Raw genomic sequence first — 25944 nt, 5'->3', positions numbered from 1 at the left:
CGCCTGGAAACAAACCCATGCCTGCCCCGCTCCCAAGACCCAGAAAGGCCAGAGAACAAACAAAGCCGTCGTTCTCAAGCATGCGTGGCAGCCGACAAGACAAGCACTAACTACTTCCCATCAAACCAGCAGCCGGGTTTCTACACAGGGCAGGGAGAAGGTGAACACGGGCAGCCCTCCACATGCCACCACATGCACGGGCCTGGGGACGTCGGCGTGAGGGAAGCTCCCTGGTCCCCTTGGGTGGGCGTGACTTGGTGGAAGCTCCTGGGAGGGGCCCAGAGGCTGAGCTGGAAAAGGCAAGAAAGGAGTACAATACAGGGGAAGAAAAGGCAGGACCGGGGAAGAAAAGGCAGGACTGGGCAAGAAGCAGAGGTCAGGAGATGCCAACAAAGGTGCAGGGCGGGGGCGGGGGGAGGGCAGCCACGGAGCAGCCACAGGGGCCGGTATCAGCAGGAGGCAGGGACTGAGCACGGGGCAAGTGGGGGTGGGGTGCTGGGCGAGGAAGGGACACAGTGCCCACCCTACCATCAGATTGGTGAGCTGCCACTGCTAACAAGGTTTCCATCACTGCCTGGGGGCCCTTTGGGGCTGCTGACAACATAAACCAAAGTTACAGTGATTATGGGACCTCAAGCAGGCCAACACGGAGCCTCATTAATGACCCTCAAGAGGCCATCAAATGGCAGTGACTGGGAATCTCAGGCCCTGGGACCTCAGGAGCAGAGCCCTAACTCCAACTTCAATTGGACTGACTCAGAAACAAAGAACCCATTTTATTGCCCTTAGATTGGGTAATTCTGATTCCGTAGACTCAGTTTGTAGAGTTTTCACTTGGATGCAAATGGTCAGAACATTCTAGTGACATGCCGGCCAAGTGCCATGGTAGTACCATACCCTGAAGGTTGGATCATTTCACAGCAGGCCCAATCAGGGACGTTTCAAGGCAAAAGGATAGACCCTCCACCTTCATGAGTAATGCATCAAATCGAAGCCCCGGACACCACGTCCTTTGGAGTTTTAACAATTGATAGGCATTCTCCAAATTTGATTTTATAGGAAAAGCCTTATTCTGGAATATTGACACATTTCTGGATTCTGCCTTTGTGAGATCTGTTCATTGTCAAGAAGCTGGAAGCAATTCTGGTGCTTATTTTCCTGGGGGCAGAGGGATGGTGGGAAGAGGTTTCAACTTGCCAGGTTAGCTGAGACCCATTGCCCAAAGTCATTAACATTATTTATTTTGTACCTCCAAGGTAGCGATTTAGCTGTGCATGTTCCTAATAGAATGGATAACTTGGGTGATTCCTCCCATATATATGCACAGTTTTATAAATATCAATGTGTACCACAAGCACACTCCAAAAAAAAAAAAGAAAGAAAGAAAGAAAGAAAGAAAAACGAAAGAAAAAAAAGGGGGAAAGAAACCCATAGCATGTGATCCTATAGTAGAGCTTTCTAAATCTATTTTTTGCTACACCTTAACCCATAAACATGACCTTCCTATTCCTATTTAACTTGAATAGCAAAGAGGGTGCCTGGGTGGCTCAGTCAGTTAAGCGTCTGCCTTCGGCTCAGGTCATGATCTCAGGGTCCTGGGATCAAGTCCCACAGCGGGGAGCCTGCTTCTCCCTCTGCCTGCTGCTCCCTCTCCACTTGTATACTCTCTCTCTGTCTCTCTCAAAACTAAATAAATAAAATCTAAAAAAAAAAAAAAAAACCACGAATAGCAAAAACTCTGTGTTTGACAAGGCCAGCAATTTACAGTTCTCATTTTGGTAGTTGATACAGTTTTGATAGATAGCTCTCCGGAGGCTTGTCTAGATTCTCCAAATCTTATCCTTCTTAAGTTATTATTAGTTGCCCACCAAAGGCAGCTGCCCTCTGTACCAGCCTCCTGCTGGTTTGGGAAAACGTAAGCAAGCTCCTGTATTTAACCTCTGTCCCAAATGAGGCTACTGTGGGTAAATACCTTAAAGGGGGCAGTGGGAAGGTAGGGGTGTGAGACCCCCCATCAGGGCAAATTTGTTTGAGTCAACCCAAAGTGAGTGCTCTAGGGAGGGACCTAGAAGTCACTACGTACCTGTTTTACCAAACAAATTGTTAAATCTTCTTGATATTGGAGAACTCATAGAAAATACGGGTGTCGATGAACCTAGGGATGTTGACTAAAACAGAGAAGAAAGACAGTTACAAAGCAAATGTTAAGCCAAAGCCCTGTTTTATTTCTAGGATGATGCATTTGCTGCCCTCTAGTCACTGCCTGCATCTCTCAGTCCACTTGAAAGTGAGAGCCTGGTGGAGCGTGAATTTCTACTTCAAACAAATCAAGTAGGAGAGCCACTTTGAAACACTGGACTCTCATCGGATTTAGGAAAATAACTTTCAAATACATGTTTCACTGTTCAGTAGGGTTTGATATCTTCTGACATGCGACGGTAGTCAAATATGTTTGAGTGCAATAGTTATTTTCCAAAATGAACTACAGAAAATCTATTCATCGTTATTCCTCACGTTGTGTTCTCTAGTGCCTTAAATTTCCCCAGAAGACTTCTTGTTTTCCCTTGAATTTTGGTTTTTGGCCTCCAATTGGTATTATCTGTGTTATCTGATCCCTATTTAAAGATGTGGGACGGCATCTTAATGGAAGTTCTGTGGCTGACTTTAATAGGCAGAATCGGGTACAAAGCAAAAACAGTGGAATAATAATCTATCCTGAACCTGGGTGTGGAGAGAGAGGGGTTTTCAAAAATCTCTACAAAAGAAAGACTGACCTTTGAGTGCTGCGAAGACCATCTTGACAGTGAAAACTTCTTTAGCAAGGCTTCCTGGACCTACAATTGTTTAAAAGAAGCCATCGTAAGTTCAATATGCCACAAGCACTGTCGACTGTTCTAGAAGCATGAAACTGTCATTGTTCTTACCTTCTGATCCCAGAGGCATCCAAAGAGTAAAATGAATAATCCCTGAAAAAAAGAATTGGGAAGAAGGACATTTTATTCACATTCTGTTGCCCAGCAAACCAAGAAGTATTGTTAATCAGGCATTGAATTTGTACTACCTCTCCCATATCTGTATTTATGGAATGAGTCCAGGGGATAATAATATTAAAAGGAATGCAGGAGGTCCACACCAGGGGGCCTTAAATGTTATCATGTGAGAAGGATATTATTCTATTTCCTTATCCCTGCCTCCTCGTGGACTGGAGGGCCTGCTGGTTGAGCTGTTGAAGGCACCTCTTCTGTCTACAGTAGTACTCACGTCATTGTGATGAGAACCTGGGGCCTGGGGTAAAATAACCAGTCCCTTGTAGTCAAGTCATGCTATACACTTCATTGGGCATGAGCCTTATAGTTTGAAGCCATGGACCCAGTAGCAGAAGTTAGGATTTGTGTGGCCTTGGCATGAGCATCTGGGACTGTGTCTCAATTTCTCCTCCTTGCCAGTTCATGGGAGCCCATGCTTACCACCCACCTGCTGGTTGAATCAGAATTAAGCATTCCCTTCCTTGCTGCCTGTATCTCTGCTAAAGCTCTTCTAACAATGTGGCTTGTATTATAGTTTGTCATGTGCTCAAGAGAGCAATGAGTGTGTCTTTTTCATTTTAGTAAAATAGAGCAGAATGTCTACCTTACGTAGGGCATTCTTTCTCTCATTCTTCAGCAAATGTCCCTAGAGAACATACTGTGTGGTTCATGGCATTCATTTTACTTACCAGATGGTTATCGAGCACCTACTCTGTGCCAAAGTCTGTTTTAGGTACTATTAGGGATAGAGTGGTAAGGAAGACAAATGCTATCCCTGAATTCACAAAGATAGAGCTCATTTAATGCTTGTGGAAATTAAGTGGAGAAATGACGTGGTTTAATAGTGGTGTTTTCATTTAGGAGATAATAGGTGGCATCATGATAATGTTGGGTAAATAGCAAAATCCTGTGTAGGGAAGGGACTTTCCTCTTACTTGTATTATCAGGGCCTTTCAAAGTGACTCATGCATGCAGCTAAATTATAATGGAGGTGATAAGAGGTATAAGTTTCCGTGGCAGCAGAAGAATGTGTCCCTTCTATCTCACTGGGTTCTTGTAATTCCCCCTCTTTAGGGCTAGGGCCTCCTCTGAACTAAAATCCTTCCCCATTCCTACCCCTGTTTGTGTTTCTATCATTAATTTGTCCCACCAGTTCAGATACTTCCTGAGAACCCTGCCCTGCAGAACTTACCTGAAAGGCATTGAGGAGCGTAAATATAATATGGAACACAGCATTGCTTCCTTGGAACACAGTGGCAAGGCCAAAACCCCAGGTGAGCCCCAAGAGTGGCGTGAGGACCCCAATGCTCTTGCTGATCTGAAACAGGCTACTTTTCTCCTGCTTGCTTGGCTTGTCTCCAACGGAAGGTCTCAGGATCTTGGAGATGACCACAACTGTGATGGTCATGTTCACTACCACGATGATCAGTGCTGGGATGACAAAGGCCAGCAGGGCCTTGGTATCCTCCCAGTTGAGCCAGCAGGCATTCTTCCTGGTGTAGACTTCTTGGGGTTGGGTGGCCCCCACTGTGATGACTGAGATGACAAGAGGGCAGCCATAGCCAAGAGAAAATGCAATAGTCTTCTGAATGGACTTGCTTGTGTCATGCAGAATGAAAACCAGGCGGTAGAAGAGCATGAGGCCCAGAGTCAGCATCCAGAAAAAGACGCTGAGGTAGAAGAAGTGGATGAAGAAGGTGGCGGCCACACAGGCTGTCTCGTTGAGAGGGTAAAAATGGTCGTGGATGGCAGCGGCCACAATGAACCAGATGTCGGCCACCAGAAGGGAGGCGGCAATGTTCACTATGCAGATGTGGCGCATATAGGAAGTCCGATTCTTGGTCACGGATTTCCACACCACGGCTTCCACCACTAGACAGGATGCTAAGCTCAAGATGGAAAAGCACAACCCAATGTAGGAAATGATATCCAGTAGTATTTCCAGGAGGGAACCAGGGTATGGAGAGTCAGGGGACATGAGGATGGAGAATGATGTGAGGTGGTCACAGATGCAGGAGACACTGTCCCCATCGACTCTGTTCACATAACACCCACTACTATCCCACCCCCCTGTGTAGTTGGCAAGGTTGAAATTCCAGAAGACACATTGTGGTACCCCACCTGAAGGGTTGATGTTCTTAAAAGTCATTGAAATCCGGAATGGCAGGGTTATATTGTGGCTAACAGTAGTTGTCATCACTAAGCTGTTTGCAATGTTCTTTCCTTGCCCATCCTGAGTGAGGATGGTTTTGAGAGTTGGGAAAGCCACAGTGACAATAGACGAACCCCACTGCAGACTTCCCAGCTCACACTTGTCAATGGCCACATTGCCCCAGAGGTCCGAGTCCGAGAAAACAAAGCTCTGTTTGTAGGTTTTTGGAGGGCCAGGTTTTATTACCATGCTCCTCATCTGCACATTCGTTTGGTTGATAGACAAAAAAGTGCTATCTTCAGACCGTAATGTTCGGGAAAATCTTTCTACTGAATCCAGGAGCTGTGAGCTCTGGTTGGTCTGTTGCTGTTGGAACACCTGCCAGGTACTCAACATGGGCTTGCTAAGGATGGTGTTAACCGTAGAGAGAACATTCTGTAATTGACATGGCATGGGGTCAAACCAACCGAATTCTTTCAATCATAAAAGAGAGAAAAAAGTAACATCTCCCCGGAAACTGGTTGCATGGGTAAGAGGGAAAGAGAAGAGAAAAATGAGGCATCACAGGCTATGGGCATCTGTGTCCCTCCTTCTGACGGCAGGGAGTTAGTGGAGGAGGCGTCCCCAAGGCTACGAGACCTCATCAAACATTGACCAAGTACTGCGCATCCCGGCGCCCGCCCCCCCCACCGCCGACCACAAAGGCCAATTCAGCAGGCTGGTAGAGATATGTATTCACTGTTCTATTTTGTTTTAAATCTCAAGCCTGTAAAGAGTGATATTTTACGAGCAAGGGTGAAGTTGTTTCAAAAGACCCTCTTCTAATGCCGAACACCAAATTGCTGGCAAAGGCATCATTCTTTTTGCTAAACATTTTGATTTTCTCTCCCATAAACGGGCTTGTCATTTTCCATTTGGGCTTTCTCTCATTGTAATTTCTTTGCCCTCCTTTGCCTTGTTCTGTTCAATCTGAAACTATGAGCCTTGTAGTTTGTTGAATGGTGGTCCCCAAAAGAACATGTCCTAATACCCAGACCGTGTGAATGTGACCTTATTTTGAGAAGAGGTCTTTGTAGTTGTAATTAAGTTAAGGATCTTGAGAGGAAATCATCCCAGATTACCTAGGTGAGCCCTAAATCCAATGTCAAGTATCCTTATGAGGGACAGAAGAGGAGAAGATCAATGGAGAGGGGGAGGCCACGTGAAGACAAAGGCAGAGGGTGTACTGAGGCAGCCACAAGCCAAGGAGTGCTGGAGCTACATGGAGCTGGACGAGGCAGAGAAAGTCTCCCCTGGAGACTTGGGAAGGAAGGTGGTCTGGCAGACACCTTGATTTCAGACTTCTAGCTTTGAAAACCATGAGAGAATAAGTTCCTGTCATCGTAAGCCACCCACCATATGGGAATCTGTTACACTCGCCATAGGAGGTCCACATAACCTCCTTGAACCCTTGTTCCCCAAGCTGCTTGCCAGAAGCCTCTGCCTGTGTTTGGCCACTGGGAAGCATTGGCAGGAGATGAGAGGATGGGAGAAGAAAGAAGTTGACATATATTTTCCTACGCCCCACCGCAGTCATCCCCTCACCCCCTATACCCAGATACCATCTTCAGCACATCTTTGGTGATAGTTCTGTTGCTCCTGCTAGCAATCCCTCTTCCAAGGCTTCATTCTCCCTCTGCTGTAGGTACACTCTTTCCTCTCCTTTCCCCTTTAGTCCTCGGGGTGGTACTGGCTTCTATTTTTTTTTTCTTTTTTATCCCTGGCTTGACCTCTGTAAATATCCTTTCATTAAAGTCTCATCATTTGAATTCTGGGTGACTCCACTCAGAACGCTGAGTGCCTCAGAGTTCATGCTTAGTGCTAGACCACTGAGAATCCCACCTTATACATATTCTGAAAACCTTTCATTCCTAGTTTTCTTAGAAAGCAGGTAAGAATACATTCTACTTTAATGAAGAAACTAAGATGGAGATTCACTAAAGATATATTTTTAAGATCCCCAAATGAATACTAGAAACACCCCCTGTGACCTTAAAAGCCATAGCTAACAAAGCACAAAGCATGCTATGTGACCCTAAAATCCAGAGTATTGCTCTAGAGAAGACAAAGAAGGAGCTGCAATGGGGATGAGTTACGTTTCTTGACTACAAGTCCCAACGGGTGAAAAGAGGAGACCCAAAGCTCCTGTAAGGTCTAAACCAACTCACCGTCATCATTTCTGAATTCACTTGGGTTGGAACTGTTGAGAGCAAATCCAGGATGTTAATGATGGCTCCCAGGCTCCCAGGAAATGAGCTGACTTCATGTTTCATCTTGCCTGTGCTGACAGAAAGATCCTTCAGGTATGTGGGAAGCTTCGTATCCTGACAGGGGCTCTTGATCAAATCCTAGGAAAACAAAAGCCAACACAGACAAAACAAAAAACTTGCCAGTCAGTCCCGTCATCAAATCCTGTTGATCTACCCATGATGAAAATTTCTTACATCTGTGGTTTCTTTTTTTCTCCACTCCTATAAATATATCCTATAAGGTAACTTATCTCTTCATTTAATCTGTGTGCTCTTCAGAATAGAATAAGACCTCACGCGTAGAAGGGGAATAGTAAAACACACGTCAATCTGACGGCTAGCTAAAGAAAAAGGAAAGGAGATGTGATTCCTAGAGAACTAGATTAAAATTGAGTAAAATTATCCCTTGGTGGTCTGCATGGAAGCACATTTGCTACTCTGCTTTTTCTCATCACTTACTTTGCCGACCCTCAGAGGGGTGACTCCGCATCCCAATTTTCCCAGGACAGTTCTGCTTTATATCTGCTGGCCCAGTGTCATTATTACTAGCACCCTCTTTTATTTTCAAAATGTGTCCTGATTTGGATGGTAAATTATATGGTCACCCTATCTATAATGATCACACTTCTGTTTCCTAATTATCTAACCCCTACTTAAAATTAAAGAATGAACTCCAATTTGACCTCCTCCATAAAGAACTTCAACAAGTATTCCAACACATGGGAGATTCTTCCTCTGACTGCCTAAATGTTTGTTATTTTTTTTAAAAAAATATTTATTTATTTATCTTAGAGAGAGAGAGAGAGCACAAGCTGGAGGGGCAAAGAGGGAGAGAGAATCTCAAGCAGACTCGTGCTCAGCGTGGAGCCCAATGTGGGGCTCAATCTTACGACCCTTAGATCAGGGCCAGAGCGAAAACCAAGAGTCAGATGCTTAATGGACTGCACCACCCAGACGCCCCTGTAAGTGTTTGTTATTTAACATACTTTAAATTTGTGACATTTCTACCAATGTCAGCTTGTGTTTTAATTTCATTATCTCTCCAATTAAATTATAAGCTCCTTAGCAATTTGAAACATGTTATATTCCACCTGATATGGTATAATGCCTAGCATAGTATAAGTCATAAATTGGCACATAGTAGGTATTCAATAAATATATGTTGAATGGATAAATCTGATAGACCAAGAGGACCCCTTTCCATTGAAATTGTATCTAGGTATCTAGAATTGGGACCAGGGCCCAAAGTTGAGTTCAAATTATAGTATTCCTATCTTTCTCGATTAGGAAAATTCGTATCACTGATGCATCCTCATCCAGGTCCAGCTCAGAGGCCAAGTTTTTCAAGCAGAGCTTCCTGATTATCCTAAGCAAAATCAATGTGTATAGGACTACCCAACTGGATTATGTCCTCTAGCAACTACAATAATGCTTTGCACCTAGTAGGTATCTTAATGAATTTAGTGTAAGACAAGAGGAGAGTCAGAAGATAATTAGATGAGACACAAATCAATATCACTCCTTTCCCTTAATGCTTCTTCCAAGGGTGAGAGTATTTGGAACCACTTGTCTAACAATGTCATTAACTATAAGTCTACCAGTTGCCTCTTCAGTATTTATTTATTATAACTCATGGCATTTTAGGAGTCCCTACTCTCGACAACTTAAGTATGAGGTAATATTTATTTATTTTCACGAAGAAAAGAAAGGAATTTTCCCCTACTACGTGGCAGGAACCTCTCTTCTAGGTAAGAGAGGCAGGCTAGTACCATCATTCATAACTAAAGGTTTCCTCTAAAGATGGAAGAAATCTCAGACCTATAGAAGCATAAAGCCCAAGCATATATATATTTTTTTTGCCCTGGTGAACCTTATTTTTTAATGTATCTCCTCCTTCTAAAAAGATTAGAGCTACTTGCTTGATACCCAGATTATTCAAAGGAGAGTGGTAAGAGAAGATAATTCCACCTGCACCTTGGAGGTAATAGGAACAAGGCACTGAGAAATCAAGGTCAAGGTGTACAGCTGGTCCCAGAGTAGAATACATATTTTCTTGTCTCCACATTTGTACTTAAGAAAAATGTAAAGCATTTGTAGGATTGCATCTTCTTTGGAAATAAACAAATAAAAGTAGCTTTGGGAGCAACACAAACCAGCCCGAGACCCATTTGCTGAAAAATATGGATAAGCTAGACCCATCTCCCCACCAAGAGCTCGGAGTCAAAGATTTAAGGATCACCTTGGCCAGCTGGAGCAGACTATTTATTGGGGCAGAGATGCAGTCATTTTTCTTCACCTCCCAGTGGGAGCCTACACATTTGTAAGTCATGATCCCGCCAGTGGGACCTCCAGGGCTGCTGGGTACGTTTGAGAACTGGCATAGTTTCTGGATGACTTTCCCAGGCTCCCCAACACCTATTGTGGGATCTCGGCACATGATCTTCTCTCCTGCATTGGAAACACGGAAATAAAAGGGACAATTTGAAAGGAGGAGAAAAGATAGTCAAAATAGGGTCTGACCTAGCTAGAATGTTGCTGTTTGAATTTATTTTTCTCTTTAGTTTCTGTGATCTTTTCAGAGTTACCCACTTTCTTTATTTCACGCCTGATTTTCCAAAGCCCCTTTTAGTGCTCTCGACACAAATCTGACTTTCATCTGCACTTGCTTTTCCTAACAGAATTTATTTCCTCTATGCCTCATCCCCACCCCTAATCCCTGAGAATCTTCTCTCTGCTGCTGCCTGTAAAATCTAACCCACGGAAAAATCATGAAAGTTTAATGTGTGCTCATCCAGATAAGAGATAATCAGATTACCAGGAATCTCAGGGACAAAATGCCTTAATCCAAGGGATTCTCAACTCCGGCATATTTGAATCACCTGGGGAGCTCAGAAAATACCAATGTCCTAGTTTACTCCAGCACAAACAAATAAGAACCCCTTGGGGCTGGGATTTAGGCATTGGCTGTGTTTCTCACTTTCCCCAGTGATTCCAGCGTGCAGCCAAGATTGAGAAGCACTGCCTTAATTCACACACATGATTAATAGCGGGAATTCCAGGTACCCATGACCTGAATATTCTAAGCAATATTTGTAAACATTTGTTCCTTCTGGCTTCCCTAGAGGTGACTCTATTTCATGTCTATTCAAGGCCAGATCTGAATGGGAAAATGACATTTATTGCAGAATCTCTGATCCCCAGGGGACCTTGATTCTCTGATGATAAGATCCCTTTCTCACCAACTTACAAATTTAACATTAATTGAGTTCTCAATCATTGTATAAAATCTTAAGTACGTAAGTAAATTCTTACTAGGAAAAGGAAGAGGAATCAGACCTGGTATGAGGAAAGAGAAGAACAAAGATAAATGGGTGAAGATGGTGGCGTGAGGGACAGTGAAGAAGTGGTCTTGGCTGCCTCCAGAAGAGGTGTTCTTGGTAGAGTCAGGGGACAGTAACTCAGAGAGACAAGGAACTCTAAATTGCTTCCTACCGTGGTGTCCAGGGCTCAGTTACCAACACATATTCTCATATATCACAAATCATTCAGTAAACCCAAACATGAGTTGTGATGGAACCATGAATCCTTTGGGTATCAGAGGTCCTATTACAGACAAGATTTCTGGGGGAGGGGTTTGCTTCTGGTGGAAGCCCAGGACCACCCTTTATTCACTTGCCTCTCTGCTGCTCCTGAGGAGAGCTCTTGGTCATGGGCTATTACAGAAAGAGCCATAAACCATGACCTCCTACGTTGAAAATATTATGCGGGGAGATATTGGCTCAGTGATGACAAAGGATGGGAAAGATGGTTGCCTACGTTTTAGATGGATTCTTTTCACGTAGCCCTGTCCAGTGGGGATACCCTTCCTTGGCTGAAACCTCAAAGGGGTCTCAGCCCCACAAAGACACTATGCACTGCCCAGTCCAGTGCTTTGCCTCTCAGACTCCGCAGAAATAGGGTTTCATCTGCAAGAATTTCTTGATTACTTCCTCCCCACTATCACCAGCAGAGTGAAACCCAGCAGCCTCTTCTGCCTACCCACACGGTCTCTAGTTCTAACCACATTAGATGTGATCACATTTTTTATCACACCTACCTTTCCCCTATACCTGAGGCTAATCCCCATGGCTTAGTTGTTGTTGTTATTATTGTTGTTGTTTTCCAGACCCTCTACCCTTAGCCCAAGGCTTGCCACATGAAGGTGCTCAATATCTATTTATTGAAGGTATGCATGAGGGAGTGAATGAATAAATGAATCCCTGCTCATGACTATCACATTTAAAAAAAAAATTTTCAAATGCTCTTACCAGAAACCAGGTTAAGCTTCATAGGTGAGCTCCGGACTGAATTATTAGCAGCATTGGTAAAGTGACAAAATATGTCCAGCTTTTTTGGACACCTGGAAACTGAGCTTGCCATGAAATTGTATTTGTAACACACTTGCTTTCCTTTAACTTCTTTTTCTGAGAATTATTAAAACAATCAAGTCACAAGATGAGTCTCCAAAGCACACATTTTGTTAAACTGATCCACCATGGATAATGTGTCCAAATTTTTCCAAGGCATGTGCCATATTCATTTCTGATGTGGTTTTAAAAATGCCCCCAGCCAAGAAGTAAGTCAGCCCACACTTACACGGTGCTTGCCTAACTTTACCTCCACCATTCATGACTCCAAATCTGTGCCCATACAGTTTGGAATATCAAAACGCCTTTCATCATCCCTCTCCTCCCTCTGCCTATCCAAATCTCATCATGCCCTGTGCATTTCTCCTGTCCTGCCTTCACCTCATTGGTTTAGCATCACCTTTTTATGGGTCTGTCTCCTCCATCAGACCATAAAGTCTTGGAGAGAAGGTACCTGGTCCTATTTATCACTGTATCTCCCAATGCCTAGCTTAGTATTTGGCACATACAGAGCACTGGATGCATGCATGTTAAACACGGAATGTTGAAATGCTTAAATACTCCAGTACCGGGATGGATTCTATATCCTCCTATCACCCAGCCTTCTCTAAATCCTCATCTCTACTGGGTCCTGCTTTTCTGAACTTCCAGTGTTCTTTTGATCTGCATTGCTCGTTTTGGAAACTTAACGTTACATGGATCATCCTTTATGACATGAGCCCTTCCAGCTAGATAGTAATACATGTGCCCCAACTCTTGTGTCCCCTTTTCATTGCCTACTATGGTGTTTTGCATTGAGTGTGTCCCCACAAATGGTTGTTCAAAGAATGAATAAGCTTGTAAATCCCTCATGAAGGTGTCTCTGTGTTGAGATTTGGAGTTGTGAGCTCATGGTAGGTTCACCTTAATCTGTAGGAATCCTGAGGTATCTGGATTGAGGGTACATTCTACCTTAGAGGATTTGAATTTTTTTTTTTTTTTTTGGCCAGGTACCATTGGGTGCTACTCATGGACCACTTTACATTAGTTACTCCTCAGCTTGGCGTTCCTGGGCCATGGAGGCAGTATAAATTCAAACCCAAACCTGAGTGAGGGCAGGACAGTTGTAATTCTCTGGGGAAATTTTTGTCCACTTGGAGATGAGGCCAAGCTCTTAACTCTGGCAGACAAATTTTGTTTTTCTACTTACCCTCTTCCTGAGTGAGCATGTCACCCTTCGAGGGTCCTGACATTGTGCTGGTGACATGGGGTGCCTTAATCACTGCATAGGGAGCAAGGCCTTTCTTTCATGCCCTTCAGAGCCTTAAAACCCAAGGTTCTGGGACGCCTGGTGGCTCAGTCAGTTAAGCATCTGACTTCGGCTCAGGTCATGATCTTGGGGTCCTGGGCGCGAATCCCATGTCAGGCTCCCTGCTCAGCCGGGAGTCTGCTTCTCCCTCTGCCTCTGCTCCTCCCCCTGCTTGTGCGCTCTCTCTCTCTCTCTCTCTCTCTCTCTCTCTCTCCCTCTCTCAAATAAGTGAATAAAATCTTTAGGAAAAAAAGCCAAGGTTCTGGGTTTCTCATACTGGCCAATGCCCTCAGAGAAGCCCCAGCAGTAGCTAAAACATTTCTATTTTTCTTTTTCTTTATGTTTTTGGCCCTTGGGTATTTCTCTCACTTTCTTGGATGCTCAGCTGTGCATTTAAAAGGATTTCTGTGGTGCTTTTATAGTATGCTGACTCATAGCATGGAGGGAGGGACCACCAGAATACCTGATATACTGAGGAAGCAGAAGGCCTGGAGATGTCTTAACACTGTCTTCGACAGCTTCCACTAAAACCCATGGGCTCCACCCTCCAGACCCTCAAATTCTGCCACAAACCAACAAGCCACCGGCCACATAACAAAACAGAAGATAATAAAGGTTCAGGAGGTTCCCTCTGTTACATTCTCTCTCTGATGCAATCCTCATGTCTCTTTACCGCTATTTTAAGACTCCACATGAATGAAATATGTCCTCACAATACAGCAATTAGTGTCTTACCGGCAAGAAAGGATAAGGAATCCATTTGGAAAGTTACTTTGTAGTCTTCGTCCTCCTCAATGCAGCACCTGAAGTGATGGGAACCTTTGCATGGAACTGTAGCCTCCAGAGGATCCACCATGATGTCTGGCTCTAGAGGCAGCGGGTGAACGGTCACATCTTTCGTCGCGACACTGTACGAATTCTTATATCTAAACACGCAATGATAGGTTCCTGTGTGGAAGGAAATAAAAATGAGATAGAATGTGATCACTGCTCCCAAAAAGCATTAGCTAGGAAGTTTAAGAAGAGGCTTACTTTTCCCTGTGAAGCATGGGCAAGGGCACATCACACCTTTTTGGACACTGGACGAGAACATGTTTGATCAATTCTCCTTCTGGGTTATCTATGTATCTGAAGGACTAACCCATTGCCTAAATATTCACTTACTTCTAAATAAAATTAAGTGGCTTATCTAAAGTTACACAGCCTGTTAGGTGTGGAATTGCATTTCTTTCTTAAGATCAAGAGTTGCATGCTCTACGAACTGAGCCAGCCAGGCATCCCAGGAATTGCATTTCAAACCAGGTTCCCAACACCTACTCCAAGGCTCTTTCATTAACCCAGGGGGGAAAATTGGAATTTTGGTGCGTGCTAGGCTGAGGAGTTCTTCAAAGACCGTTGCCAGCCAGCTGGAGCTCTGTGGTGGTGGGATGTTCCCTCACTCCATCTGTGAGTGAGTAGACATTCCGGTTCCCGGGCGCCATCGCACCATCAAAGCGTGTGGAGGGTGTAGGCTGAAATCCTTGAGAAAGCTTCCCCTGTGGACCCTGGAGTTGGACATCTGATGTCTGACTCCCATCTAGTAAAGTCTAAAGGCGAGAGGCTGGCTGGCCTTTCTGGAGGACAGAGGAAAGGCTTCAGCAAGAGTAGCCTGTGCAGCCCGTGCCTGGTGAGGCAGAGTAGGCTGAGCACGGTCTTTGTGTCGAGCTTCTAGAGAGGACCTTATCCCAGTGGTCTTTATACCAGGGTCCATCGGAGGATGAGCCACCACCTGAGCAGTGGCCATGGGGACAGTACAGGAAGATTATAACAGCACCTACAGTTGAGTAAGACCCTTTGACTTTCTCTACATTTCTTCTCTTTGCCCCAACTCTGGAAGAACCAGAGCAGCAACTTAGCCAGGGGTAAAACAGGTAGAACAAGGACAGAGAACAAACCTCCTTCTGTTTCTGTTGGGAGGAATGGAAATGTAGCTTCAATATAAAATAAAAGCGTAGTTGATTTAGATGAGAACGGATTTTTCTTAGGGCCCGAGTATGGGACCGTTAAAGAGTTTATGTTCCTGGAAAAGTGACGGCTCCTCCTCAGTTATGGCTCCTCAGGAGGAAAGAGAAATTGGACAGAGTAGGTGTAAGCTCAGCACAGGAGAAAAATACTCCATCTTCTGACAGTATGCTACCAAGTGATGTGGTTTTAAAAATGCCCCCAGCGGAGGCCAGCCACAGAGTGACACCTTATTTCTACAATGTTGCCTAGGCCTTATATGAACAAATAAAGACGTGGGACTCGTAGGACCTGGGCAGATGAAACTTAGAGTTAAGGAAAGCCTTCAGAGTGGAGTGGTCAAGGGTTGGCCGGACAGTCTCCATTTCACCCTGGCTCTGCCATTCACCAGGTGTATAACCTCAGATATTTTACTTACCCTCACTGGGCCTCAGTTTCTTCATCTGTAAAATGGGGACACTAATAACACTGTCCTCTAGGTTTATTGTTTTAAATGAACTAACCCACTCAAACACTTAGCATGACGCCTATCACATATGAAGGACTCAATACATGTCAGTTATTATTGCAGCAATTCTATCAAATCCTTCTTTTCCCTCCAAATCTTTGCATTTCTTTCCAACATGAATAACGTGTAGAGATAAATACGAAATACAAGTGTTCCTTTCTTTGGAACCAGGCATATAAATCCTTTACCTAGATTTTTTTAATATCACGACTCGGTGAAGCACTCCTAAAAGTCTGGTAAAACTACTTTTAAAAATAATCCCCTTGGGGCGCCTGGGTGGCTTAGTTAGGTAAGTGTCTGACTCTTGGTTTTGGCTCAGGTCGTGAGATCGAACCTGGCGTGGGACTCCACACTCAGCGGGGAGTCTGCTTGGGATTCTCTCTCCCATTCCCTGCCCCTCCCGCTTGTGCTCTCTCTCTCTCTCTCTCTCTAAAATAAATAAGTACATCTTTAAAAATAAAGAGCAAAACAGTCCTCTTAACTTCATGGCAAGAGCACAGGTTCTTGAATCGGAGAACCCAGTTCCAGTCCTGACTCTGCACCTTGAGATGCAGGAGTCTGGGAGCATTTGTTATTCTCTCTGAGCCTCTGTTTCCACATCTGTACAATGGAGATTGCGACACCTTCCCCTAAAGAGCTCTTGCATGAAGTGTGGTGGCACAGGCACGTCCCGGGCCAGCCCCTCCAGAGATGGTCCCTCTTACAGGGTGTTCCCAGGGGCCCCGGGGCAGCATGGCAGCAGAGGGTCTGGGGTCTTGCACCCACCATTCCATTCCCGGGTCGCGATCTTCACTCTCAGCACCGACTCTGCTCCAGCAGCAGACCTCCTCGTGGTATAAAACTTTTGGTATATTTTAATTCCAGCAGAAGTGTTCCAGTACACCTCATCATAGTTACTCACATCACTGATGCACTTTATGGAAAAATTTTGTCCCTCAGAAACAGAAATTGGGTCCGGGGTTATTGTTAGGTTGGCTGAAAGAACGCACACAGAACGGACAAAAGAAAAACCAACAACAAGCACAAGGTTTAGTCTTTCTGGTGACATCGACACAGGAGTGAAATTTAAGACAGAGGCAGAGAGCATGGGCTGTCCTGACTCCACTGGTGTCAATGTGGGATGGGTACCTTGCGGCTCCTGGGTTTTCTTTGTTTCTACGCTGTTCCCGGTGATGCTCTCAACTGTACTCATTTCCATCTCCTGCCTTGGGAACTCGTGCACTTCCCCTTTGTGGCTGGGATTATCTCCTGATGATCGGCAGGGCAAAAGGTTGCAAACTTAGGGCTGTTGACTTAACCCAAGCTCCCCTCCAACCTCTTCTGTGCCAGATGGCTCTGTTCTTATAACAACGCCATTCTCTACTCTTTTAAAACACGTTTTAAATAATACCATGTTGTATTTTAATTTCTCTCCTTCTATATCTCTTCTTCATAAACATGTGAACCTCTCAAGAGCAGAACTCTCTTTTCTGTGTCTTTGCATTGCCCAGGACTTAGCACTGACTATAGTACACATCAATACTTACTAAGCTGAAGAGTGATTTCTGGAACAACATTCGAAGTACAGGGATGGTAGAATGTATTGCCCAAATAATTATACCAGGACTGTCTCAGGCAAACTGGGAGGGATAGGCACCTTAACTCTAAGTCTCTCTACATTTACTCCTCCTTATGAGAATGTCCTCATACATTCATGAGGAATTATTCATCAAAAATGTTAACAAGACCCTTACAAAGGTAAGGGCTTATAGGAACAGTTCACTTTTTCTGGCCTCTGCTTCTATCTTTCTACCCCTCTTTGAACATGCCATTGACTTTTCAAAATGCCATTCCCTTTTATTTCCTAGGGGTGAACAGTTTCATGCCTTGAGCCCACTGACGTCAGCCTGCTTTTCCCAACAGTGTAAAATCTTGCCCTTCGTCACAACCAAAAGAAATCAGGCCTTTCCATAGTGCCCCTTAGAAGCTGGGATCCCAATGTCCAGATACAGTCCCCTGGTCGCATAAGCATGGATTGCTGTGTCCCTCCCATGGGCCTCACTGGCTGTAGGGATCTGGCGTAGAGATGCCTTTCTAAGGTTGGGCGGTTCCTGAGAGTGGAAAGGGAGAGGCTCATGGAACCCTGAATCTGGTCCTCTTGATTCTCAGACGAGGTCCAAACTACCAGACCAGTGGTTTTCAGTGAAGGCTAAACACGTTTCTATGACAACCAAAAGCCCACCTAATCAACACAACTCTGAGTCGAAACCTGAAGTGTACAACTGCTCTCACTGCAGAAAGTTGCAAATTGCTCAAAAGACCCACTAGCTCGTCTATGGCGATAATGTTTTCAGATAAGCGTCATCTTGATCTTTGTAAAAATGCTAAGTCACGAGAGTAACAAGTGTGAGCAAGAGTCATCAGTAGTGTTGACATGAGCCTTTCTCCAAATTGTTCAAGGGTGTCGGATGAGTGACCTGAGTAGTTCATTTTTTTGTAAGATGGGGAGAACAACACGTGTGGGTGTCCCGTTTTTGCAGATAGGGGTGAAGTCAGAATGTTTTATTACACGAGGAGAAGAAATGACACTTTTGAAAAGAGGCCTAACTCAGTCGAAAGCCTTTAGTCAAAAAGACTAAAAACACTCAAGGCACAACTGTAAAATGACCACAAAGTATCCGATTATTAAAGCTTCCTGCAGCAGAGGTGGAGTGGGAGGGGAGGGAGGGCAGAGCAGGTCTTCGCCTGCTGGTGATGGGCCATGCGCCAGGCTACTGGCATGCAAGGGAGGATGCGATCACGGGAGGAAAGGGAAAAATTTGGGGCACCACCCTTGACATAAATTCAATGCTTAAACAGAACTAATCCAAGGGTGCCTTCTCAGTGCCAGGCGGACCTTCCCTTCCCTGTAGCCCTGGGTTCTCAGCCCTATCCTTCTTTCTTCTAAAGGCTTCCTCTGAATTCAAATGGGCCAGAGGGACATCCCCCTCTGTCGCCCACTTGTGATTGACCCCAACCACACTCCCGCTACCTCAGAGATATTCCCAGGGGATTGACAGCCCTGGCTTGAGGTGCAAGGCTAAAGATCCTAATGAAGGAGTCCTCACCCACAGAGGTGAATGTCACTTCTATGTTCTTGCCGCCTCTGGCCCCGTGGCTGCTGACGAACTCACACGCATAGACGACCGTCGTTCCAGCTGACCCGCTGGGACACTGAGTCCCATCCGCCCTGAGGGTGTACCTGCTGCAGCCGGACTCTAGGTCAGTTTCAGGGTTGCCTGCAATGACATAAGTAGTTCTTTCACTGTCACAGTTGGCTGACTATTTGATTTAGGGGCAAAGAGGTCCCATCAGTGAAAAAGAATTATTATTTAAACCCGATTTCTTCTCTTTGGAGAAGAAGGATTGTATGGTGGTTAGGTCTGCAGACTCGGGAGCCAGGTGGCCTGGCTGCAGATCCCAAACTACCACTTCCTAGCGGGGTAGGGTTGAAAAAGTCACTCAACTGCTCTCTGCTTCAGTTTCTCCACATGGAAAGTGGGGATGACTAATCATAGCTACAACCCCAGATCATAGTCAGGTCAAATGAGTTAAGATACACAGACACTTAGAACAGCACCTGGTTGGGCCGGCCCCTCACACAGACCATTAGAGATGGTCGCTGGGGCAGGAAAAATTAAAAATTAAAAAAAAGAGAGAGAGAGAGAGAGAGAAGTAAGGTGTTTGGATATGATTTCAACTGCAAGGAAAAAAGATGCCAGATTATTTAGACCATTATTATTGAAAGGAGAAAGAAGCCTCCTTCCTTCTTCTTCCCGTTGATGCTTACTTCTTAACTTGTCTTTTGAGGCCCAGCTTTACCGTCAAACTGATGTGCAAGACAATGAGTTTTCAGAATCAATAATATAGAGAGACGTACAGAAGAAATGATAATGCATAGTAGAGAGGAAACCTCTAAGCCACTAAATACATTATGGAGGTTGAAGGAGGGGAGTTTTCTTTGGGAGACTAGGGAAGATTTCAGAGAGGAACAGAGGTTTGCTCTAGGTCTTGAAAGACAGAAATGGTGGCTGGAGTGTTCTGGGGTGCGGTTGTATGTGTGAATCAGTACCCCTTGGAGGATGTGGTGTTCCAGTAGCCTGCTTCGGGAGCTGGAGCTGGGGGGGTGGTAAAAAGCCCCTAATCCCATTCACAACTCAAGTGGCTCTGCTATGGCCTGCTTTGCATATCAGATTTCAGTTCTCGACCAGAGTGGTTTTGCCTTCCTGGGGGACATTTGGCATTGTTTAGAGACAGTTCTGATTGTTACAAGTGGGGATTCTACTGGTATCTAGTGAACAGAGGCCAAGGATGCCGATAAACATCCTACAATGCCTAGAACAGCTCCCCTCAGCAAAGAATTATCCAGCCCCAAATGTTACTAGTGCTGAGGCTGAGGTTTTGCTTGAAGAAAGATTTCTACAGTGAAGTCAGAAAACCACTGGTTCAAACAAAAGCACAGAATCTGTGGCTTGCTGTTCAGGAGACAAACAGTGGGGGGTGGGGGGAATGGGGGGCTACATTGTTCTGTGAGGCTGACACCTGTAGGTCCAGAAAGGCTCCAAAGAGATGGTAAACTCAGAAAATAAAAGCAAGATCTCTGATTGGCAGCATTCGCGTTGCACTTCATCTAGTTACCCCAGCACCCCTGCACCCTGGGGGCTCTGCCCCTCAGGGTCCTGCTCTAGAAGGTACTGAATGCAGCTAGTAAGTTGGTGTTGGGCTTTCTGGAGAAGAGATGACATGTGATCACATGTTTGCTTCTCAAGGCTAGATACTCTCCACAGAAGATTTGCCACCACACTGAGGAAAAGTGAGGAGATGGGTTTGTTTGTTTTTTTAATTTTTAAATGTTTCTTTTTCTTTTTTCTTTTTTTTTTTTATTGTGGCAGACTCAGTGTATTCAACTCTGTCTTAAATGTTTACGTTTATCATCATGGTTTTTTTCTCCCCACAAAAGCTTTGCAAAAATGGGTACCATTATCACTATTTAACAGACAAAAGTGGGATCAGTGAGGTGACCCAGCTGGGCACGCCCATGGCAGAGCCATGATGTGGCTTTTCAGGACTAAGTATTGTCTTCCTGGAGAGCACTTGGCTCAAGTTCTTTTTTTTTTTCTTTTATACAATTCTGTGGGCATTCCCACAAGTAGAGGAATCACTATTTAAAATCGGATTTAGCCGTGGCTCATTAGGAACACACAGAGAAACACCCAGGAGGAAAAAGAGCAAGGCTGGGGCGGGGCATCCCTAGCTCCTGTCAGGGAGATCCTGGGCCGAGCACAGAAAGCCTCAGTGTCTCATGTGTACAATGAATAGCTGGACTAAATGCATCGTCCTCACGCCCCTCCGCCCAATAAAATCTGCTGTGAAATTTAAGAAAATATGCCACCGCCTGTGATGTGGAGAACAAAGTCAAGAGAAATGCAGATAAAATTAGATTTCCATATAACCTGCAGCCCATGGACAAATACTTGAGGCAGGCAGGGTATACCCTTCCTCCAGGAACTCCCAATCTTAATGTTAATGCCTTGCTAGGGGAAAAAAAACCACCTTAGCTTGACAATAGTCAGGGGTCCAGGATCCTGTAAGTCTTCTCTAACATATGAAAATCCTTTTGGAAACTTCCTTTGTCTTTACTTCCCCCAACTCCAAAGTATATAATCAAGTGCTGCTCACAACCACAGTGCAGCAATTCCTGCCCAGGGGTCCTGCCCCCGTGCTTCAATAAAACCACATTTTAGCACCAAAAACTACTCAAGAATTCTTTCTTGGCGGTCGGCTCGTGGACCACACTTGAAACCGCATCACCTGGAGCCCTAACACAGAGATCCTGGTGTGGTTGCTCTAGGGTAGAGCCCTGAGAGCTGGTCTGTTTAATAAACCCCTGGGGTGACCCTCACATGTAGCCAGGATGGAGACCACTGCCTTCAGGATGCTATGGACCACTTCCAGCTGCTTCTCTACTTAGGGTTCACCTCAGACCCTGAAGCCAGCCTGCCTCTAGGGGCACTTCATCAAGGGACTCCAAAGCCACAGGCTGATTTCTACTCAGTAAAGAAAAACAGCCAGTCTCCCTTCTTTATATCTGACTGATGCCCTGTTTGGCTGCAAGAAAAACCCAAACCAAACCCAACCAAAACAAAAGCATTTGAGACAGCACGCAGGCACACATAGTAACGTATGCTTAAACATTTCAGTGGGGCAATCAGGAAGAAAAGACACAAGTAAAGGGAGCGCGGAGTTTGAAGGTGTTCCCTCTCCTGTCACCCAAGGTCACAGCCAAGAGGGAGCTGGCCCCCTCTTGTAGAGATTCAGTTGTTTTATGAATACTCCGTGTGATCATGGGCCACTGGAGTGTGGTAGGCAGGGCCACGAAGAAGTTTATGAACTCATTTGGGAACTGCTCTAACTTGTGGGCAAGGAGGGAATTAAGGCCCCATTAGTTTTTATCATCACACCACATAACAGCTACAGTGAGACTATAAACTCTGTTGCAGTTAGTTTCCCCCAGTTTGTCAATGCATTTCCGTGCAGGCGAAGCTAGCTAGTACTACACCAGGCAGGCGAGATGCTGCACCAATAATAGTAACTATTACCACCTCTACCATTACTACTACTGGTACTATTATTTCAGACCATTACCATCTATATCATTAGCTGCTGCCCCAGTGAGTTGAAACACTCCAGGAAGCCCCTCCCTATTCGAAAAAGACCACCCTCTTCACGCTAGAAATCCTACCACTGCTGGTTACCTTCTCTCTGTCTTATCCCTTGTGTTTTGAAAATGAAATGCGTCTGTTTCTGAGAGGAGGCGGTCCATTCAGTTCCTCGTGCTTTGGAGTGAATTATTTTGCTAGATTGTCTCCTACTGATCTGGAACAATGGGTGCTAAAGGAATCGTGGAATTTGGAGAGAGAGAGAGAGAGCTTCAGAGCAGGGGCTGCAAGCAGAGGAGGAAGGCAAGGTGCCGAGGGCAGAGGCTAAGTTCATCAGAGAATGAACGGACGGTGTGGGTCCCCGGGTGGCCAGCCCTGTGGCAGGAAATCCATTGTTCTGTAGCCGGGTCACCTGCACTGGGCATTAGGAATGTCTGAAGCAGTGGTGGCCACAGAGAGGTCCCTGAGCATCTGTACTGCAGACTTCCTGGTTCCTCTGCCAGAGGGCTAGGCTTTCAGCTCTTGGAGCTGAAAGTGCATTAAGTCAGTATCAAGGGAAATTTGCAAGGTCTTTCTCCCATCTGGCAGCTTCTCCAGGGTGCCTACACTTCCTCGTCCTGAAAAATCAAGGCAGTGACTAAACGTATCAGGTGTCAACATTTTCAACAGTTACCAGATGCCTCTCCCATTCTTCGGAGTATTTAAAGTAAAATACAGATGCAGCAGGTGAAATGTGCTTTGCAAATAGATGGGCTCAGGACAAGTTGCACGTAAATTAATCATTATTTTATTTTTTTATAACTTAATATAGTCTGATAGCAAAGACTCTGTACCATAAAGCCTTACCGCACCGATGTATTTCACGAGTAAAGCCACATTTTACTTTAATTATTTTTTTAGTGTAAAGATGAACACGTAAAGCTGTCATTTCTTAAGGGAAGGATTGGAGCTTGTTACATGAAGTTTCTAGACAAAAAAGTCTCCCGCTCCAGAACAAACATTTCCAGATCAGCCTGCACCAGCACTGGTTCCTTAGGCATGGCTAACATAGTTTTGCCAAGGCAAACACTGGTCTTGCATAATCAGACCTGAGGTGAGTCTCTCTTTTTCTTTCTTTTCCTTTTTGACAACCTCAGATAAGTCAGTGTAGACCTCAATTTCCTTATTTGCAAATTGGAGGAAAAAAATGCCAGCTTCAAAATTGCGATCAGGGTTAAATGTGATCAAGAGTGATAACATATTTTTAAAACATTGGTTAATCATAAACTGTTATACAAAACAGAATCAGTATTGGTCTTTTAATTTATTATTATTATCATTCATCAGTATAAACGGGGGGGCTGGAGAATTTCCAGTAATATCTCAGATCTAAAAGGAAGCTAAGCAAGATCAGAAATTGACATGGAACCAATGAGAGACAAACAGGTCTACACCAAGAAATAAAAAAAGCAAAACAAGACAAAAACCACAAAGACACAGAATTAGGTAATACAGAAGGATGTAGGACAGAGGCAGAGATGTGAGAATGACAGACACCAAGAGAAGAGACACAGAAAGAGAAGTTCCGAGTCAGACTCCAAAGCAAAGCCAATGACCTCATCCTTAGCTCTTTGTCGAAGATGATGAGGGAAGGAAGGTGGGGGGCCAGCTTTTCTACAGGCAGGAGATACTGTGGACCTAAGTCATCACATCTTCCCAGCCAGGATCTTGTCTACAACCCAAGCATGACATTTGTATGCATGTATTTTTGGAATGTTGTTCTAGAATAGCTAAGTTGGAGTTGGCATCAAGCCTAGTTATGTTTAAGTCTGAAGTTTGGGAAAAAACAGCCATCTGACATTTCCTCTCCCACCCAGTGCATCTCCCATTTTTACTTGGCCAAAAGGCAAAAACGTACATGCAAAATGGCATCTAACATTCTTACCTGGAATGTTTATTTTCCCCTCCTGCTTCCATTCTATCGCGCTCCAATTAACATTAATCTCACTGCAGCAGTTCAAAGATACAGGATTGTTGTCGCACGTCACCTTCATTTCTTCAGTTGCCAAAATTCGGATGGGCGTGACATCTATTTTTTTTCTGGACTCATATTCAAAAATATCTAATGTCAGCTTGCAAATATATTCACCTGCATAGAATACACAAATGTATTTTTTTTAAAAGATTTATTTGTTTATTTCAGAGAGAGAGAGCGTGTGAACGAGCCAGGTGGGGGGGGGCAGAGGGAGAGGGAAACAGAGAATCTCCAGCAGCCTCCTTGCTGAGCACGGAGCCTGACACAGGGCTCCATCTCAAGACCCCGAGATCACGACCGGAGCCAAAACCAAGAGTTGGATGCTCAACCAACCGCACCACCCAGGTGCCCCTACAATTGCATTTTTTCTTATTACATATATGGAATTCCTTAAAAGAATGATAGCCTCATCTCATGCGTCGTGACAGTACTTCCCGAAGCATCGTTTTCAAAAACATCCAAGACTTGCTCTAAACAACCCTAAAGAAACATTCAGGAAGGTCAATGCAGGTCATTTCTGATGCCACAAGTTAATGAGTAGAGAGATGTTCCAGGGAAGGAGCAGAAATCTCAGTCTTTGCTGATAAGAAAAACGGTGTGGTGATGAAAGAGGTAGAAAGGAAAAATTGCAAAGCCTCGGAGAATTAGAAGGTCAGGGATGATTTTGGCATTCTATTTAACTCTGCGGCAAAATCAGAATCCACAAAGATGTAACAGGACCCGTGTGTCTGCAACCCAACTTCTCTGTCAGGGAAAAAGAGATGCCCCTGCTGACATCTGGGTTACAATGGGGTTATTAGATTCTAGTGTCAGGTTTAAAACTTCTGCTTCTGTGGGTGTTGGGGAGGGGGAGTGGGAAGTGGGAGAGATTACAAGGGAATCCAAGAAAACTGCACGCAGAGGGTGATGGAAAAGATATGTTCGCTCTCCTGAGGAGGGTGGTAGTTTCACAGGTGCACACATATGTCACAACTTACTAAACGGCACCCTTTAAATATGTACAGCTTATTACATGTCAATTCCATCTCAACAAAGCTGTTTAAAATTTTTTAAAGATTAAAAACAAAAGATGGATTTTTGTCTCCATTTCCAACTCATAAGCCCTTGGTAAATGTGGAAATCTGTTTTTGTCTCCAAGGCTATATTTGCTTACTCATATGCCATGGGATTCATTTTTAATTTTGAAAAGTTGAGGCCAGTGACTTCTTTTCAAAGAGGAAAACACTATGTATATACTCCAAGGCTTGCTTCTTTATGAGCTGTTTGTTCCTTTCCCCGCACCCGTTCTTGGATGGAAACCCACCTGCATCGCCCGGAGTGATGTTGTAAATGGTGAGGCGCGATACTGAGGTCACGTTGTTGAGCACGGCGCTGTACACCGAGAATCTGCTGCTGTTCTGCAAGTCAGAGCGCCTTTCGACGTGGTGCCAGGTCACGTTAGAGGACAAAACTTCGTTTTCACACACCAGATTTACCGTGTCCCCTTCAAAAATGATTTCTGGTATGATGGTGAACTTCGTTTCATCTGGAAACCCAAAGAAAAGGTATTAAGATCCCAGAGCAAACGAATGGAATTGAGACTAC

The 25944-nt window shown here is 44.7% G+C and overlaps 1 protein-coding gene across 11 annotated transcripts in view; it reads right to left on the bottom strand.

Moving 5' to 3' along the window:
• ADGRF5 (adhesion G protein-coupled receptor F5) overlaps nucleotides 1–25944 on the bottom strand; it is a 102487-nt gene that overhangs the window by 3759 nt on the left and 72784 nt on the right. For 5 of the 11 annotated variants that reach the window (XM_027601275.2, XM_027601274.2, XM_027601273.2 and 2 more), the window contains exons 9-22: nucleotides 25664–25885; nucleotides 24271–24474; nucleotides 18756–18926; nucleotides 16798–16917; nucleotides 16435–16644; nucleotides 13896–14108; nucleotides 11774–11929; nucleotides 9706–9914; nucleotides 7386–7565; nucleotides 4219–5613; nucleotides 2925–2966; nucleotides 2775–2834; nucleotides 2084–2168; nucleotides 529–594 (exon numbers count right to left, since the gene is read on the bottom strand). In XM_027601275.2, the coding sequence (XP_027457076.1) occupies nucleotides 529–594; nucleotides 2084–2168; nucleotides 2775–2834; nucleotides 2925–2966; nucleotides 4219–5613; nucleotides 7386–7565; nucleotides 9706–9914; nucleotides 11774–11929; nucleotides 13896–14108; nucleotides 16435–16644; nucleotides 16798–16917; nucleotides 18756–18926; nucleotides 24271–24474; nucleotides 25664–25885 (3333 nt within the window). The remainder of the gene's footprint in view (nucleotides 1–528; nucleotides 595–2083; nucleotides 2169–2774; nucleotides 2835–2924; nucleotides 2967–4218; nucleotides 5614–7385; nucleotides 7566–9705; nucleotides 9915–11773; nucleotides 11930–13895; nucleotides 14109–16434; nucleotides 16645–16797; nucleotides 16918–18755; nucleotides 18927–24270; nucleotides 24475–25663; nucleotides 25886–25944) is intronic. The other 6 variants (XM_027601276.2, XM_027601277.2, XM_027601279.2 and 3 more) reach the window with 4 other exon arrangements.

This window comes from Zalophus californianus, chromosome 7 (assembly GCF_009762305.2).
Source record: "Zalophus californianus isolate mZalCal1 chromosome 7, mZalCal1.pri.v2, whole genome shotgun sequence".
Taxonomy (NCBI): Eukaryota; Metazoa; Chordata; class Mammalia; order Carnivora; family Otariidae; genus Zalophus; species Zalophus californianus.
This window is presented reverse-complemented; position numbering and strand designations above follow the sequence as displayed.